This window comes from Rhodofomes roseus, assembly GCF_022264815.1.
Source record: "Rhodofomes roseus strain CIRM-BRFM 1785 chromosome Unknown C8Q71scaffold_18, whole genome shotgun sequence".
In the NCBI taxonomy this organism is placed as follows: domain Eukaryota; kingdom Fungi; phylum Basidiomycota; class Agaricomycetes; order Polyporales; family Fomitopsidaceae; genus Rhodofomes; species Rhodofomes roseus.
This window is the reverse complement of record NW_025952974.1, coordinates 619853-638042: the sequence shown is the minus strand read 5'-3', so window position 1 is coordinate 638042 and position 18190 is coordinate 619853. Positions and strand designations below refer to the sequence as shown.

Below are 18190 nucleotides of genomic sequence, written 5' to 3'. Positions count from 1 at the left end.
AGTTGCACTCTGACATTCGATGCAATACCTAGTCGTGGACAAGCATTAGCAGATGTAGACAAGTACGAATTTCATTTGCTCACGCAATATGCAATACAGCAAAACAGGAAAGGAACGAAGGACTTGTTGTCCTCGTCCTTTTGTTCTTTCACTATGGGTCATGGACGAATGCCACTCGATGGCTGAAGAATGTACCTGCGTCGCAATGCAAGTGTGCTCGTGTGGGCCGTTTACAGTACCGGCAGTGGCTGTGACCGCAAAAGGTCGATTATCGGCCGCACCGCAAGCTCGACTTACAATACTAGCAGACGTTCCCGGCTCAGGCTGGTGTGCCTTCCAATCGACGGACATCGTCAATCAGACAAGTACGCAAGTATCCATTCTATTCGACTACATGAAACAGATCTACACACATACGTGACTTGATATCAGCACAAATCATTATGCGACGGATGGCTGGATACTTACAGCATGACAATGACCGGCACAATCAGCGGAGTCCCGACGAGTCCCAAGGTTCCAAACCTGACCTTCATGCGTCCGTATATCTATTTGCGGTCAATGACGTGCCGACACGACGTGCCACGCAGGGTCTGACGTGTAACTTACCTGTCGACATCATCTACCTATACAGAGACGGAAGCTTTGCATGGACGTGTCGTTGGTGTCACGTGAATGAGGGGCGCACTGCCTCGGTGGGCTCACTTGCTCCAGAAACTCGACGGACAGAGAGAGAGGGCGCACTCGGACAGGACAAGTGCCCTGTATTTGCCATCAGTGACCGTACTTCGCTACATGGCAGACTTCGACGAGACGTACCTACTTAAGCATGACACCTGCATGCTTGCATACTGAGTCGGCCCGGAGACGTCTGGCCAACAAACACAGTGGTTATGGCCTGTGTAGGTGTATTACACATAGTGTGGTTGGATGTTTGCGGTTCCGCACCTCTCAAGCTAGTCAGCCCGCACCATATCTGCAGGCTTTCGATTTATTGAACCTGAACCGATGTTACCACCGTCCATCAGTACTACGTCCCATCAATGATTTCCAACTTACACGGAGACTATGTGCACTATGTCTGCCATGCTAACCGTCGCGAAGTCGGGGGCTCGATGAACAATGCGTGCTACCGTTTGACATTCAACAGCAACCGCTTCGTGGTGTAAGTCCCGGAAACCGGTGTGCTTCGAGCCACTGGCGTAAGCTACATGATCGCGTTGTCGTGCGCGAGCACAGATGAACCAACATACCTGACAGTCCCACGCCAAAATCCGGGCTTGTGCGCTGCTTGTCGTGTTGGAGTACAAGTCGATCCCAAGCTTCGACGGTGGCTAGACAGGTCAGGCGCCATGAGCGTCTGAGTGTAACTACCATATTGGGTAGGTACGTACATTCAGTGTCTTCGCGCGACGCGGATCATGCACATCTGCGCCGGTTTGAAACGTTCTTGTCGAGATACTGCCAAGAGTAGGATACACAGTGAGTATAGCTTTGTATGCAGTGACAAAGGACCAGGTACTCACTGCTGCCGGTACTCTAGTAGATGCTCGGGTGGCTGATACAAGATCGAGATGATCGGGGAGCAATGGTCAGTGCGAGTTCACGGCAATATGGATGAATGGCACTTACCGACGAGCCGACCCATGGGCGGGGTCGCCGGTACGTACGGGGGAGGGGCATAAATGGGGCTGGGCAGTAAGTCTGTCTTCTGCCTACCATATTATATACTGCAGGTACTACTCGGCTCTTGTACTTTGAGTGCCAGACTCACGTCAGAATAGTTTGGGCAATGTTTGGACTCGCTGTGATGCTCGCCTCAGGTCAGTGCCACAATTTCCGTGTGATCGGATCTCTTCGGATGCTGCATGCTTGTCCAATCTGGCTGATCAATGATTCCTCGGAACTCAAAATGGTATAATTCACATCATCTGAGATCATTCAACTCAACAAGTGTCCATTCATATGCTCTCGTCTGCTCTCATTCTGACATTTCAGCTAAGCCGAGCTTACGTCCGTCATGCCTGGAACATACTAACCTTATACAGCTACCTTCAATGACTCGGACTGACATCAGACAGGGATGACAAGGCTGGAACATTCAAGGAGCCGGCAGGCTACATAGTGCGCCTACCTTCTGTTCATGTCATCAGGAAAAAGGTATTTTAGGCATAGCAGCTGCCCTAGATACATAGCCAGGATAGGTGCTATCTGTGTCATAGCCGCTGGCGCCTACTATATAGTCGTCCATAGCACCTTGTAGACGATCATAGGTGGTAGATAGGGTGCCATAGGAATATCTTACGGTAGATAGCAGTCCATTGCAGCTGTAGAATAGGTTGTGTCATAGTACCGTTGATAATGGTATCGAGAGAAATGGTTGTGATCATAGACTTTGCGGCGGTTCTGACATCAGGAAGCCGCCCAAAATGTAATTTATCTCTGTAGTGTCAATCCACTAGCATTACATTTTCCTGACTAGTATAGTACACAACCGGACATGTACAAGACGGCAGATCTGTAACCAGCCAGCACACATCCGAGCAGTGGCCATCCGGTGGTTCGCGGTACGAAGTGCATTGCTGACGTGTATACTCTGCAGGCCTTGCAGTTGTCAACTGGCACGTGCACGACATGTAGGGTCGTGCTCACCGTCTAGCTCCTCAAGGCATCCTTGCGTCGGCACCTGGTCAGCTGGATGTTGCGCGTCGGGGGCGCGAGGGCATGCGAAGTGCGGCAGGCCGTCATGGTACCTTCCCGGTAAGATCGCACAGATGAGAATCACGGGCGCTGGTTGCTCGGTTCGACGTTTGTCGATGCCGGTGGTGACTGAGATGCAAGGGGAGCGAGACGAGTGGGTTGTGCTACATGGGCAGGCGTCAGTAGTGAGTACTAGTAAGCAGTTAGTACGTACGTAGGCAGCGCACTGTGCTTGTGTCAGCGAGGCGCGTCCCGCCACGGCGAATGATGACGCTGTTGGCATGCGGTCGTACGCCGGCTGTGTCCCGAGCCTCGCGTTCATGCTCGCCATTGCGTACGGCGCGTGACCCGTGTCGTGTTGTTGTCAAGTGGCGATGCCGCGCGACGTGAGTTGCTGGCCGGTACACCCAGCATGCCTCATCCTGGCTCCTCCTTTGGGGCACGTCGAAGACACGCGCGGGACGTACATTCAAGTTGTGTCGAGGTTCAAGGCAAGCCGCAGTGCACGCACTTTGTCCAGGTGAAGGCGGTCGATGCAAGGGAGCTTGTTCGCAATCCTCGTTCACGCCATGTTGAGGAGGACGAGGATGCCAAGTATTCTGCCACTCACAGGTATATCAGCCCGGAATATCAAAAGGAGGGGTTGGGGAACGGGACGAGGGGACAGGATAGGGGATGGTCATTGATGGGTGCTTACTCGGACCAAGTGGATAGTTGAGAGTGCCCGCAGACCGCGGATGCAACCACCCGGGCCGACCCCCAACGCGAACATCAACGCAGGTCTGCACTGAGCAACTCGTTTATGCACACTTGGTAGCGAGATATGTAAGATAGGTAGAGTAGGGGGGATAGGAGCAGCACATATCGCTCGCATGTTCGAGGTATGCTCGGTCGAAAGAGTCATCTACTCACCGATTTTGATGCCTTGTGCCTCTCCTGCTTCGTCTTCCTACTCATTAGAACCGGTGAACATAGCATTTCCTTTCCTTGGTTCGCGGCATAGTGGGTAGGTGGGCGCCGGAGAGGCCGCGCGACGACTCGGAAAGGTGGTGACGTGTTTTTGACGGGGATGTTTGCATGGCTGGCCCGGACCGCGGTGACCATCGTGCTGCCAGGTGTGCGATGACATAGAATGTAAAGGTTGGGGGCGTTGTATGATGCAGAGGGACAGTACAAGAAGATGGTGGGTAGTGGCAAGGGAAGCACAGAACCACGCGCCTTGTTTGGGCGCGTCAATAGTAGAAGCGCCGGTCGCGGTGGCGCAGCTGCTCAGCAAAACTATTGAACTTGTGCGAGCAAATGCAATTCCCGAAGATGTGTGTTTGCACGAATCACACTTTGTAGGTCTATTCTGTCCACATTCCAATTTTCGAGGCTTAATCATCGACGCTGAGGTGGGGAGGTACTTTAACGTGGGCGCTTATGCGATCATCGCTCGAGTATTATAAGTCCGAGATGCAGACTCGAACAGTGCCGCAAGTCGCAACATATACATCGCATTTCAGCACGGGTATGCAATTCATAGACAAAGAGTAGCTTATCTGGCTACTAGTACACCAATTCAAACTGTCACGGATCTAAGGTCAACTGAAATGTACGAATTCACCCGGAATTCTGTTGCGACGTCGAGTGAACTATCTTTGGTGAGTTCTCTGCTTATCTCTCTGCCATATTTCGGGACTAAATGCGCGGCGCGGCGGATCTGGTCAACACTGACGATGCTAGCGTTTGCCTTGCCGTTACGTGTTGAGCGGGAGACCAGGTAGAGACCGGTGCCCGGATCCTTGCGCCGCAACGGTGTGTACCATTCGACATATGCGAGGGGGTGAGGCCGCGATCCAAATTGTGCTGGAAGATTGAAGATGACGCGCACACGCGCTATCCTTGTTCCTGGATGGTCTTGCCGAATCAGGTAAGTGTTCACTGCCCTTCTGTATGACTGTACTCACCCGTGACAGAACGTCTGCTCTTACCTTCAACTCCATCGAAAGGAACATCCGGGTCGACGATGAACGCGGTATCAAAGTACGCAGCCGTAGCCTGCTTTCGCCCTCTCCCTGCTTTGGCGGCAACTGCCCGGATGCGGTCGGTATGCTCTGGTACGTCGCCGTGAGGATCCCCTGGATAACTGACCCATATATTCTTGTAAACGTCGTAGCGGTCCATGTGGTTCGGGCGTAGTTCGCAACGGGGTAGCTCGGTGCGGACAAATTCGGTCAAGGCGGGTAGGAACTCGGTTGCGCCGTGGTCAGTGAGCAGGCAGCGTAGGGATAGATTGGGAAGAGGGCAGTGCTTTGCAATTGAGTACGTGTTTCCGCTTTCTACTTCGTCACCATCCGGGAGCAGTGGAGGGGCAACGTCTTCGTCAGGTTCTTCTTCGTCAGGCTCTAAGTCTGGTTCCTCCAACTCCTCCGCCGTTTCTTCCGCACGAAGACCTTGGAACCAAGCGATGTAAGTAGCATGCAAGTCCACCGCTTCCTGGCGTGCGAGCCACGTCACCATCTGCTCCATATAGTCACGATGGTTGCTTGCGCGGTAAGCATTCTTCGCTAGCTCAATATGCAAGCGCTCAGGGAGTTCGGTATTGTAGCCATCGCAAGAACCACGAGAGCGGATCGCCTCGACGTAGTGAAGGAGGGCGTGTATCTTCGGAATATTGAAATGCTCCCGAATCCCGAGCCTGATGAAAACGTCCTTATGGCGATGGAACGTGTCGAGAGCCGACTGCAGGTGAGTGAGTGTTGTGTCATCATGAGACTGAAGTTGCGCGTAGTAGATAAAGTCCACGAGTGCGCGCGCCACCTCCAGGACCTCCGTAGGCACAGCACCGGCTAAGAGCGCTACAAAAATACGCTGCATTTCCTTGTGCTCTTTGCCCGTCCACTGCGATACGTGCGAGATGCCGTTGCGGAAGTGTCGAAGGCCTGGGAAGTTGGTCATCGCGCGGAAGCGGCGGTCCATTTCGTCCGTGCCCACGATCAATGTACACCACGACAGTAAGTGATCCTTGAATACTCCCTTATGGAGCTGATGCAGGATGTCCGGCATGATAGACGAGAAGATGTCGCAGTGGGGAAGGTCCGCCCAGAAGGGCTCGTAGACGGGCCGCAATTGTTCGGAAGTGAAGCGTGGTGAGTCGTTTCCGTTCTGGTGCTCGCGCAACGCATCTTTGGTGCTTTCAACATCGCGCGGATCACAGTGAAGCTGCTCGCCGCGCTGGAGGGGCGGCGCGGTGCAGCGCGGGCAACTGTTCTCCTTGCAGCAGCAAACGAGGCATTGTTCGGGATAATCAGCGACATATGCCGCAACAATCGGATGGACCTTCCGGACACCGCGGTCTGCGCAAGTCATCTCCTTCCCGTTGAGGCCCGGTTCGCGAAGGGACTTGAGGATGAGCGACATGCAATGGTGGAAGAGGCGATAGCCGGCAAGGCTGCGAGTCGAATCATGGAAGCACTCGAGCTTCGAGACAGGTATGTAGCCAACAAGGATCGTTGCGCGCTGCGAAGGCTGACGCCGTACCGATTTTGAGATGTTCCCAATGGATAGATACACAGGCCATGCCTTCTTATCGCCGCCGAAGTTGGTGAGCTTCGTGGCATCAGACGCGAGGATTACAGGTGCGATTGTTGCACCCTCTGGCAACTTCCCCTATGGGAGCAACGTCATTGAGTCTTCTCAGACAGGTCGGGTGATCGCAACGTCATGCGGACGTACCTGCATATTCCACCACCAATCGGCTGTCCACATCTCGTCGTACCGCCGTATGGTAGCCGCCTCCTCTGTATAAACTCTCTCTGGTCCATAGGCAATACTTCCGTCGAATATAGGGTTCCCAATCAGCTCCTCTACGCATTCAATAGGTTCGCGCCGCCACAGCTCGAGCTGTTCCTGCATGAACTTCCCATCATCGCCCATACGATCACCTTGAACAGAAATCATGTCGCAGTGCCACGGGACTCCAGTAGGTAGGTCGTCAATCTGCTGAAAGAACTTGTACTTGCTGTCGGCCGACAAGCCACAGTTCCTTCGTATCTACAGAAAGGTTCAAGTTCGTCAATGTGCTCGAAAACGATGGAGAAAAGAGGCATGGTGCGTACAATCGACAGTTTAAGGAACTCGTCAATTTTGGTCTGACCAACGTGCTTGATCAGCCACCGGAACAACTCCCACTCTTCCTCATCCTTGAACGGCGCCCACTCGTCAACCCCAGCTTCAGCACGCATCGCGCACCATTGTTCGAAGAGCGTGTTATCCTCCCGGATGATCGTTGCGACGACGCCGGGGTAACACTCGACGTATCGGCGGGCGTCTTCCTCGTCCTCTGGTACGTCCTCGACTTGTGTCTGGTGCGATGACTCAGATTGGCCTCCATCCATTGGGTCATCGACGTCGTCAGGTTGTGTGTGAGCAACATCGTCGTGTGCACTGGCAGAGCTCGCCGTATAGGATGCTGCGGCAACAGCAGCAACAGCAGCGATGTTCTGAGAAGACGCGATTGCCTGCGCGACTCGGGCGAGTTGACGTTCCCATTTGAGGCGGCATGGTGGTGAGTTCCGGACATGAACTCGAACACCTTTCGTTGTAGGCACCTGACGTTTGCAGTAACCACAGCGAGGCATCTAGGGATCCAGAAGGCTGAGTGGCAAGAGTTACAGTCAGCTAGTGTTGGGCTACTGGGTGCGACCTGTACGTTTGGAAACCTGCACACGATCGGGCTGACATTCACAATTGCCGTTATTTGTCAGCATCCAGGCCAGTATTCACGTCCATCCACATGACTAGGACCCCAACCAGGACCCCAGCCAATAAGTTGCCGACGAGTCGTGTGACTATTCTGCCACGTCCCGACTTCACTGAAGCCTGACAGACGTTGCCAGTGCACGGTATCATCCCTTACCTGTCCATTCCATTCATTTACAACGCTCACTTCCTCTTGCGATGTCCCAGAGGTCTAGGCAACAGTCGAGCAGTGCACCGGATGAACCTCCAAGACGTGAACGCCGTCCATCTGCGAAACAGCGCCAACTCGGTACGTTTTCCTGAGTCTTCCTTTAAGCTTGTCTATCAATCAATTTTGACTGCACAGACGAAGACCAAGAGGCGGCGCAGAGCCGTAAGGGACAGAAGCGGCCTGCAGACGAGAGTTCTGAGAACAGGGCATCTGGTGCTAAGCCAGGTAAGAAGCCTCGTACATCGCACAGTGGTAACAACGGCAACTCGACATCAACGGTGCGTGCCAATCTTCCACAAATTGACTCGTCAGGTTACTTAATCACCGCATAAGTTCACTACGCAGAGTGTCACAAGCTCGAAACCTAACAATGTGCCGTTCAAGAACCTTATCAAGCGTAAAGAAAAGGTCCCGCCCAAAGCGACTCAGGCTCAGCAGAGTGCTCGACGCTCTGAGCCTTCGGCGCCGGCGCCACTACCACCACCTACTGTAAGGTCGTCTGTACCACAACACTCCAAGCAGCCACCGCCTTCAAGGCCTCAGGCTGTGGCGAGACACTCCGAGTCATCGTCATCGCTGCCTTCAAGATTGATAGCAAGGCGCTCGGGAACACCACCGCCAGCAACTCTCAAGCGCTACGGAACCGCAAATCAGTCAGAACAACGACAAGGTCAGCTCTTTCCATGCATGGCTTGATCAAAACTCACAGATGTTTGTCAGATCAACGCAATGTTCAAGTTGCTTCGACGGCAAGACAGGTCTTCTCTGGCTCCAACACGACGCAGAGCCGCTCCACCGGTGAACCTCAGAGTCAATCCGATACTAGTAAGATGTCGAACAATACTGATTGTTTGATATCTTCAGGACGTCCTGGCAACGCTGGACGTGTTCCACCTCTAAGTGATGACGAAGAAATGGCGCCCGAGGATCATCGCCGCCGTGGGCCCAAAGCCGACAGTCCCGAACCACTGGGCCGAGACAATGACGAGGGAAGCGACATTGGTAACGGTTTCTACAACGATCTGGAATACGACGATGATCAGTCCGGCAACGAGCATCATGTGAATCCATACGTCTACGATGCTGCAGACTTTCAAGACGACGAGGAATACTTTAGTCAGCAAGATGATGACCAGCCTGTCGAACGTGTGCCATCTTCGCCACGTTCCAGTAGTCCTCCTCCGCATCAGGGTGTCTCTCCATATGACGATGTTGATGATGACGACCAGGAGCAGCAGCGCAAAGTGCTAGAGGATAAGGAGGATGACGAAGGAAGTGGGGACGAAGGAAGCTCCATGAACGGCGGTAAGCCATCTTCTTGCTGTATATCAACGTCTGTGAGATGCTGATCTTAAGAGTTCCCTTTGTACGAAGATATATCTTGTCCAGAGGTCATTGGCACTCCGTCTAAACATGGTCCGCGTGCCAAGGACTACGATGCCGACGTGAAGGCTCTTCTCAATATCGCTAATTCATTGTACAGATGCCGAGTGTCTACTATCAACGCGTTTCCGACCGACTTGCTTGAAGAAGAATGGGCCCAGATTTGCTGGGGCGAGGCTTGTAAGACACTCAACGTCAACTATGCCGCTGATCAACGTGTGATCAAGATTGTAAGTCATTCATGCAGTCAAATGACATCATTAACTGACGGCATACAATTGAGATCACTGCGCGTACATCGCAGCTCCGCGGCGAGCTCAAGAGCAAGGTTCGACCACTCGTCGAGAGCTTGTATGGTTTCAACGGCTCTTCCGCCAAGAAAGCCATACGTGAGAACCGTGATAAAGCGGTCGCCCTCACAAATGAATCAGCATTTGCGTATGAGGTATGGATGCTAAGTGTTGCAACATTGCACGTTGACGAGTATTCACGTAATGTCTGCTTGACAGGATCCTGCTATCAATCAGCCCCAGGGTGCAGATGCAGAACGCAAGGGCATATACCGTCATCCGATCATCCAGAAGGCGATCAATGCAACCTGGTTTGTGAACAGAAGCGACGAAGGCGTCATTTTTAAGGAATTCTTCAGTCCGGCAATTTCCATTGGGACAATCGCTCTCGTTCTCACAGCGGTACGTTGTTCAAGCTCGCCTTCTGTGTGCAATGCTGATGTATATTTAGGTTCAGTGTTGCATCGACGAATGGGGAACAGGGAAGCACGCTGGCGTGAGCTTCTACGAGAACGAATACAAGCCAATCTACCTCTCCCACAAGGAGAATCTTCTAGCTTTTGACGACTTGTCCGACGCCGCGCACCGTTTATTGCTCAAGCTTCGCAAGAAGCTCTACAAAGAAGCGCGGTATAGTCTACTCTCAATTGATTGTAACCGGGGTCTTGCTCATTGTTGATTGTACAGATTCCACTCTGGCGCGGAGGATACAGATAGCACCGCCATTACACTCTCACGCGATGCCTTGACGCGCGCACTCCAGCAAGCCCTGGACGCTGGTGATTCTGATGATGCCAATGACGCATAGATGGGACGTTTCTTGGTGCGTTTGCACTTGCTGCCGTCGGGACAGATCATTGGCTGACCCGTTGTATGTCTTAGCCTGCAGTCTTCTCGTACTCAACAGACTTACTCACTGCTAATCAATACCCCTATAGTTGGTTTCATATACATATTACGGACCACTGTGACTGCTGCCTTACATTACTAGCACGCTTCAATCATAATCGTCGAACACCGTAGGATATTGAATACCGTAGCATTGCAGCCTTGCAATACATTTGATCTAATATTCTCGTACTGTCCGATGGTTCAATTCCGTGACGAGTGCTAGCAACAAGTACAATTAATATGCACTTGACTACTGATTATACTTCCATATATCACTCTACATAAGCCTATCAGTCTATTGCACTATCAGTCTAGTAGATCTATAGTGCTCTATGTTGTTCTATGTTGATTGGCAGTGGCGCTACAGACAGCTATAGTCTGAGCCGGCAATCTATGAGCTGCTATAAAGTAGGGGGTTCGCAATGAGCCTATACTGGCTACACCTGCTACATTATCCAATGTAGCAATTGTGATTTTCCCTGATGGTGCGGAATAAACAGAGATACTCACTCCTGTTTTGTCACAGATTGACATCCACACAGTGAACGGCGTGATCGTCCTAGGCTCCAGATGCGCAGCGCACAATAGCAGATTACTTACCTCATATGGAAGTTTGGCCATTCTCCGTGTAATATCTGCATTCTCATCAGACTCCTATTGTTGCTGCAGAAGTACATTGCTTACTTGATACAAGAATCACTGCACACAAAATCATTACTGAATATCCCTTTGAGCAGCATATATACACCGAAGAACAAGACTGCACTTGCCAGTGCTAATGAAGTGCGAACACGGCCTCTTGAACAATCGGACCCCGTACTAGTGGTATCTGAGTAGTATGCTGGCCTCGGAATTATTACCGGACTCTACTGTGATTCACATCAAAACACGTACAGCCGCTCATTGTTACGCGCCGGAGAGTTGCCGGAGAGCGATCATAATTGCCTACATTTGAGAAAGGGACGATCGAGGACAGTAGATAGTAGGACCCTGAGAATAGATGAGATGCGAATTGTCAGCAGCCGCAACTCACAAGCATGTGGAAGTAAATGCGAACCCGCAACTGTGAAGTAATATGATGGCTGTTGGTTTCCGAGTTCTGTAGTATAAGCAATACGAGTACAGCCGGAGACATCTCCAGACTCTCGGACCTGGCCGACGCTGGACCTGCAGCGGGCACGTCGAGTGGCGTAGATGGTTCAGTCCTGTTTTGACAGGTGGATCATTTGTACTCTACGTATCCACAGCTGTAGTAGATGAATGAAGTCGACACGTCCTCTGTCTTGACTGGTGCATCAGCAGCATCAGACTTCAAGACACTCCAGCTCTTATAAGCTCGGATATCTCGACCTCTGCAGATTTGTACTTTGGCAACGTAACAGAAAGTGTTTACTCACCACCGTCTAGTGCCCGATTAGAACCCTCCGGTCGAGGCCCTGCATGTAGCACGATCGTATTACCAAGATAGGAATGCGGAGATTGCGCAAAAGCCTTTGTTACGACCGACAACACTGGTCTGCGTCAATGTTCGTGTGCCGCGCGGACTCGGATCCTTCAACGATGGAACCATGTTCAACTTTGCCGTGGCAGTCCGAATCACGGTGACTCGGAACCTCGGCGAGCCCGAGACTAGTGCTTGGGTTGAATATCAACAGGCCGTCTCTGGATATTACTGGAAGGAAACGTCTGGCGCAGACGTGAAGGCGGACAAGAGTGTCTGTACGCAAATGAGAGCCCGGAGACAGACACAGATGCAACTTGAACACGGTCACAAGCCTAAGTCGTGACGCGGTTCGTCGCGCGCGAAATGCACTTCAGCCACAACTTGAACTCGCGCCTCAGCCACAGCACGACTTTCTCTCCCGCTTGTCCATCCATTTGATGTCGACCTGCTCTGGTATTCCGGCCTATATGCGCGCGCAGCACCTTTCTCAACGCGTTCTTTGTCATCAACTCTCTGTGGGCCGAATCTACAGTGCAAATCACTGCTGCATCCGCTACAAAAGGGACCACTCACGCTCGAACTTGGACCCGGTGGCTCAGCATGTCCAAGCGCGGCAATTCCTTCCTTGTCAATGTCTTCTCTCTGCTCTCCACACATCCTGTCTCCCTTCACCCATAGGCCTCGCCGAATGCTACACGTCTCTGCTTTCCGCGCATGCTCGCGACTGTGGTGTCACAACGCAGTGTCACTGTACCATGCTCCGCCTGACACATCCTGTCGAAGAGGTTGCAATCGAATGGCGCGACCGGAGACCGGGAGCGGGATCTGAGGCGCTACTGCCTGGGGAGCATTACGCCGGTGAGTCTGTACACATGTCATGTCGCCGAGGGACCTACAGGTCACGCCTACGGCCATGGGAGAAAAAACACGTACCAAACGTGGGGTCACGATCTGCATGCGACCAGTGCGGTCGGTGGCCGCTAGCCCAATCTTCCCTTTTGAGACGTAGAGACGTCAGATAGGATCACTCGGGGACGTTCTGCCCTCCCGAGGTGTTCGCGCAATGAATGAGTGTATACATCATTGCTCAGTCGCAATGCATGTATACCGTTCTGTTTGGCAGTGAGGTCAATCAAGAGCTTTTGAGTCCTATGTGCCTGCAGTGTGGTCTCGAGCGCGGCAGACGGACGTTCCACTATTTGCCGCATCGTGCACACGGATACTCTCGCTATGGCTGGCCGGCTACATCACCAGCCAGCCTAGTTGAGTTGTATGTCGCCGGGATTAATGCTGTCGTTCCGGCCGGCGGTGTCAGTGACTCGGAGGCTGTACCTTTTGATTTGCAAGGACGAATCTGGTGGTACCCGCCCTGCGATCATCCCGGGTGTCTACTTGTGTGAAGTATGGAAGCGGGGGGAAGACAATGCGTCAGTGGCACCGTGTTCGGCTCATGGGCTAGCCACGTCTTTCACCGAGTGCGCGAGCCACTGTTGACTGCATGCGGAAGGACTCTGTGCCGTCAGAAGTCCGCGGGCCTGGTACATGCAGCGGATGCACAGCTCGTAAGGTTCTGTATGTGCCAGCATTACTGGAAAGACACCGTCCTGTTCTCGCGAGAGGACGTGTTTTGGGGTCTGTCTGTGGTCTCCGTGCAACCCAGGCAGATATGATCCCGCACAGAGCACTGCGCGTCATCCGCGAGCCGTTTCGCTTTTGCCATTGGTTCTTGTCGTCAGTTGTCGGAGCCGACGGGCACGGCGGCACATCCCGTGGCTTCCCTGAAAGCCTTGGTAGATGAACAATGTCGTACGGCGTGCGGCTGATCCCCACTGAGAACAGTGCGACTCCCACTTTCCGTGGACATATTCCGGGGCCTTGGGCCCATCTATTCTGGATAACATTGCTTCAGCATGCCCATTTGGGGTGTCTGGTGCCTGCCCGCGTCTCACGTCGGCGAGGCCGCGCAAGGCTTTTCTCGAGCAGCATGGGAAAGACATGTAATTCTAGAGCAGCGGACTGCTGTTATCGTCGAGCGTGACACACCGAGCATTTGACACAATGCTTGCGTAGAGATCGGCGCGACACGAAGGGGAGCCTCGCATGAGATCGCCACCTCCACTCCGAGTCGCGCACCGCCGGATCAGTCACCAGACGAGCGGTCCGAAGCTGCGACGTCCGCGCTGTGGTTCGTGTACGAAGTCCGACAGCTACAGTGTACTAGGGTATGTGCGCGAGGGCTATATGATAGCTTGTGCACCCGGCGCACGGACTTGAATGAGCGCAGACGGGCGTAAATACCGTCGTTGGTCACTGACGGACAACCTTTGCCGATGTGTGCGGGGAGCGCCTTGCCCCTTGCGGGTCTGCCCTGGCGTAATTGTGGCCAGCCACCGTGGCCGTGGTTCGAGAGATCGACATCTGTGTCGTACTGTCTCTAAGACAGTGTGACCTTGGCATCGTCGACAAGAAGACAGTCGGAGCTTCTCAGGGCGGCTTGATCCACATATGCTTCCACGAGAAGAGCCCAGAGGCGATGAGGACTCTGTTCACGGGCCTGCAGCAGGTTGTCGGCTACTGGCTCTTTCATAACGGTTTCAGCATCGGCATCGACGACACAATAGCGGACTGGAACACGCAGGCGCACATCTCAGAGCAGATCACGACTCGATGCTCAGCGGCGCCGGCATGTGTAAGTGTATTCATTCGGCGGAGCACTGCCGGGGGCAGCAGTGTGCGACCTTGAAGTGAAGGATGCGTGCAGCGGAACCTGAGTGAAGACTGTACTAAGCCGCGCGAGTCGTTCGCACTGAGCAGTGCCCAGCGCAAGGCAACGTAACAACAGTTTTGCAAAGTCGATTGACTGACCGTGCGGCGTGCTTCGTATTCATTAAACAAGGCGGGAGGTGCGTGTCGCATCCAAATGTCACGGTGTATCTGCAGTCGCAAGGAGGCCCGCATTTGCTGTCCACAGGCAACGTTCGCTAAGCGGACGTCGATAGAAGACCTACGACGACCGAGAGGGCAGTCTTGGTCAGTAGCGATGCGTACTATGTACGCTCTCGCACGATTACATCAACTTTACCGGGACGACAGAGTTGTGCTACCTGTAACTGTGCGTCGCCCCGTTCACTCTGTGTACAACGCGGATCACATCATCGCCTCGGCTATGGCGCAGAATCCGTGGGTAGCCTCAGGCTCGAATAACGAGCATGCTACGGAGAGCGTGCAACTATCGACACTCATATGGATATGTTGCTCGGATTTACTGCACCACGCACTGTGGGCCTCTCCGCGTCCGTGACACAGCATCCCAAGCTGTCCTTGATAGCTTCGTTACGAGACGGGGTCACCTGCTGGCGCGCTCAGTAGTACAAGATCAGGGATGTCCACTTCGTGGGGAACTCCGAGCCGTCGAGCTTACAATCCGAAGGCTCATGTCCGAGTCGTCGGACCGCGAGCCCTCTCTGTAGCTCGCTCGAGCTGCCAGCAGGCTACAAGCTCGAGCCTGTCCAACTCTTGATGCATTGGTCGCTGGGCGGAAGAGTTCGCGTCATCTCAACCACACTCATTCCTCACTCCCCCGTTCCTCGTTGCAGGCGTTCCCTTGGTCTTCGCGGCGCTATTGCTGTTCACAGCGTGTCCGCATGCCCGTCGACGCGGAACCGCAAAGTGCAGGAGGTTCGACCGCCTCGAAACAGCTCGGGCTCGCCAGGTCGAGTACACGCAGTTGAGTGATGCTCGACATCACAACAAGGTATGTGTTTTGTATGCAATCCACCCACTCGTTGAGATACAGCTTATATACTTTGTTTCGATGCGCGCGAGCACGCAGCCCACGCGCTGTCATCAAAAGCTTACACCTGTGTCCGGTTCGACGCACGGCGCAGCAGGATGCCCGCTATCGCTTGCGCGGCAGTACCGGTGCACTGTCTTCGTCGAGCAGGTAAGTGCTCACACTGTCTCGACGCATTCCGGCTGGGAAGTGCGGATTACATCGCGACCGTCTACTGATGTGCAGTTTCCCTTCGACCTCGGCCGTCCAACGCGCGGCCTCCGCCTGGATTCTCCTGAGCACGGGGCGTTCGCAATTGATGTCCGTTACGCAGGCATGACTGGTAGCTTGAAGGATGGCGGAGATGGGCGGGAACTCGGCTGAGGGCGGATGGTTGAATCATGCAGGTATGTCGTCGCCTCGAGGCTCGCAGGACCCATGGGAAAGCCGCCTGCGCGCGTTGTGCTGTGTTGACTCATGGAAATCGACGGCCTCACGTCCCGTCCGGTGTACCAGCGCGCTCGGTTCGTCTGATACATATCGTGCAACGATTCAGGTCGCCCCGCGCACCATATACCCGTTGTCGATATGTAGAGAACACAATATATCTATTGCTCGCGATGCTATGTACATGAATTCCGTACCTACGTCGAGCAGCACTCGAGCTCAACGTGCACGACAACCGTCGCGCACGCCGGAGGAGCATCTCATTGCGAGCCGTCGGGGCATGCGTCGATGCGTGCTCGCTGTACATATTCCCCACCGCCGTCCCCACTCGTCCTATCGCACCCACGCGTCGTACGAGGGCGAAGATGCGTGTCCCGGCTCGAATGATACGCCTTGATCGCTGCGGCACTGCGCGGTCCCTCCATGTCCTCATGCCCATCATCGCCCGTGTTCATCCTTCCCAGCTCGCTGCTCGCCTAGTCAATGCCCCCCGCCTCGCTGCCGAATGAACCGAAGCAGAGAACGTCAGTGCAGTAGAACGCCGCAGCGAGACTCACCTCATCGCGAGACGACCACCTCTGGAAGCTATTGCAGTGCGAGCCCCGGTGCAGCGGACGTACGCATTGCCATTCGGCGGACGGGCGCACGTTGGGGAGACGGTCTGCTTCTGCGTCGCGAGTTTCAGGAAGTCGGCACCGACTTCTACTGGGATCTTCTTGCGATACAGCTGTCCGCGACCTCACAGAGCTCCGCGGGGATCAGTGGGCCGCGCCTGGTCGGTCAGAGTTCTCGGAAGCGAGTGTGGCGGCGGCACTCGTGCGCTGGACGAGATGAGTGTGTTGCGACGCATGGAAGAGCAGTGGTGCTCGTACGCCCCGACGCCGCAGCCCGTTCCAATCGCGCGAGTCACCATGTGCTGCGGCTACTGCTACGGTGCGGGTTCCACTTACATCGTCGCGCTCGCCGGCACGAGGGGACTCGAGCACGATGGGCGAATGCCCGCTTGTCTGCTACACAGCGTTCTCTTGCGACGCAACCCATGGAGGAGGAGGAACGTCGGCACCTCGTACGCCCGATCAGCGCGCACGCACCGTCCGCCTGGGTTTCTGGCAATGCATGGAATCACGCACCTGGTGCAGCAGCGGCGTTCCCCCGACATGTGTGCTACCGACGACGCCGCCGCCGCCAATCGTACGAAGGTCGCGGCGCGCTCGCTTCAGCAAACACCTCGCACGGTGCACGATGCGCCCGGAGGCCGGCGGGCTGTCATTGCGCTGACGAGCGAGGGGTATAAGAGCGCGTGCTGGGGACCCAGCGAGGCCATCGGTAAGTCGTCTGCTCCTGGTCTAAGAAAGTGCGAGAGTACTAACCGTATCCTACAGAGTGGCACGTCGAGCGAGCGGGCTGTCGTCAACACCCAGCGTCGAGTGAACGACGACCTCGATGGACGCGACCTGCGTCGAGTTACAGAGGTAGGTCGTCTTGCCTCCATTGTGGTCCCCAGACCTTGCTGACGGCGACGCAGATCGTCGACGTTGCGCACGACGTTGGCCACACGGCCGGACCTGGCAAACACGCGGATGAGCGTTGCGTCGATGGCTGTGGATGGGCGAGGACGTCCCGCGTCGGAGTGTGTACGGTAGCAGATGGCGACGGACGCGTGGAGCTTTGGGTAGGCGTTGGAATGCGCATGGGTCCGGTTCATGGCGCAGAGACGACGGTGAGACGGATTCGCTCGCGGTAGGTAACGTCGAATGCAGGGGGATGTACGCCGAGGATGCACGTTCGGCTGGTGGCGGGATGTCATCGCGTACGCAACCAGTGTTGAGGACGGCAGATACAGAGCCGAACGCGTTCGTGCATCGCGCGAGGGAGAGCCTGAGAGGGTGCGCGGCGACGCGCGGCGCAGATGTACTGCTCGCTGAGGAGGGAATGAGCCTTGGAAGGCCGGCGAGCCAGACGACACGCAGGGCGTATGCACTACAACTCGTGCTGTTCAACGCGATGAGCCGGGAGAAGGCGTTGAGAGACGAGGCTCGCGCACAGAACTCGCCTGGGCAGGCCGCACTGAATGCCGCGTAGCACGACGTTCGATGCATCAACTTGCCTCGAAACACTTGCGACGGGTTCGTACGATGGGCGATGCGTTACTTGTCGCCGTGTGCCGCCCGGATCGAGTTTGCCAGCGCGCGGTGAGCTGGACGAACATGAGACACGCGCTGTCGGCCGAGTGCCACGCAAAGCGGGTAAGCAGAGGCGCCTAGAGGACCGTTTGGAAGGTGTCGGCGGTGTGAGGGCGTGTGGAGGAA

General features: G+C 54.7%; 5 protein-coding genes across 5 annotated transcripts; 3 read left to right on the top strand and 2 right to left on the bottom strand.

Moving 5' to 3' along the window:
* Window positions 1-1129: 1129 nt before the first annotated feature.
* On the bottom strand, window positions 1130-1683 carry C8Q71DRAFT_725763 (uncharacterized protein; the record flags this gene model as incomplete). The annotated part of the gene is made up of 5 exons (XM_047921715.1): window positions 1130-1207; window positions 1254-1334; window positions 1395-1461; window positions 1527-1558; window positions 1633-1683. The coding sequence occupies 5 exons, from the start codon at window positions 1681-1683 to the stop codon at window positions 1130-1132; spliced, it is 309 nt and encodes a 102-aa protein (XP_047776316.1).
* A 2578-nt stretch (window positions 1684-4261) lies between these two features.
* On the bottom strand, window positions 4262-6926 carry C8Q71DRAFT_712740 (uncharacterized protein; the record flags this gene model as incomplete). Its single annotated transcript, XM_047920873.1, has 4 exons — window positions 4262-4623; window positions 4674-6351; window positions 6418-6735; window positions 6801-6926. 4 exons carry the CDS (start codon window positions 6924-6926, stop codon window positions 4262-4264), a joined length of 2484 nt encoding a protein of 827 aa, XP_047776315.1.
* Window positions 6927-9582: 2656 nt separating this feature from the next.
* C8Q71DRAFT_692823 (uncharacterized protein) lies at window positions 9583-9958 on the top strand (the record flags this gene model as incomplete). Its single annotated transcript, XM_047919882.1, has 2 exons — window positions 9583-9729; window positions 9779-9958. Coding segments are annotated over 2 exons (327 nt in total), but the record flags the coding sequence as incomplete, so codon positions are not given.
* A 4153-nt stretch (window positions 9959-14111) lies between these two features.
* Window positions 14112-14330, top strand: C8Q71DRAFT_875430 (uncharacterized protein; the record flags this gene model as incomplete). Its single annotated transcript, XM_047928386.1, has 1 exon — window positions 14112-14330. A coding segment is annotated over one exon (219 nt), but the record flags the coding sequence as incomplete, so codon positions are not given.
* Window positions 14331-17038: 2708 nt separating this feature from the next.
* C8Q71DRAFT_860359 (uncharacterized protein) lies at window positions 17039-17963 on the top strand (the record flags this gene model as incomplete). Its single annotated transcript, XM_047927788.1, has 3 exons — window positions 17039-17353; window positions 17407-17575; window positions 17626-17963. The coding sequence occupies 3 exons, from the start codon at window positions 17039-17041 to the stop codon at window positions 17961-17963; spliced, it is 822 nt and encodes a 273-aa protein (XP_047776312.1).
* Window positions 17964-18190: the final 227 nt, after the last annotated feature.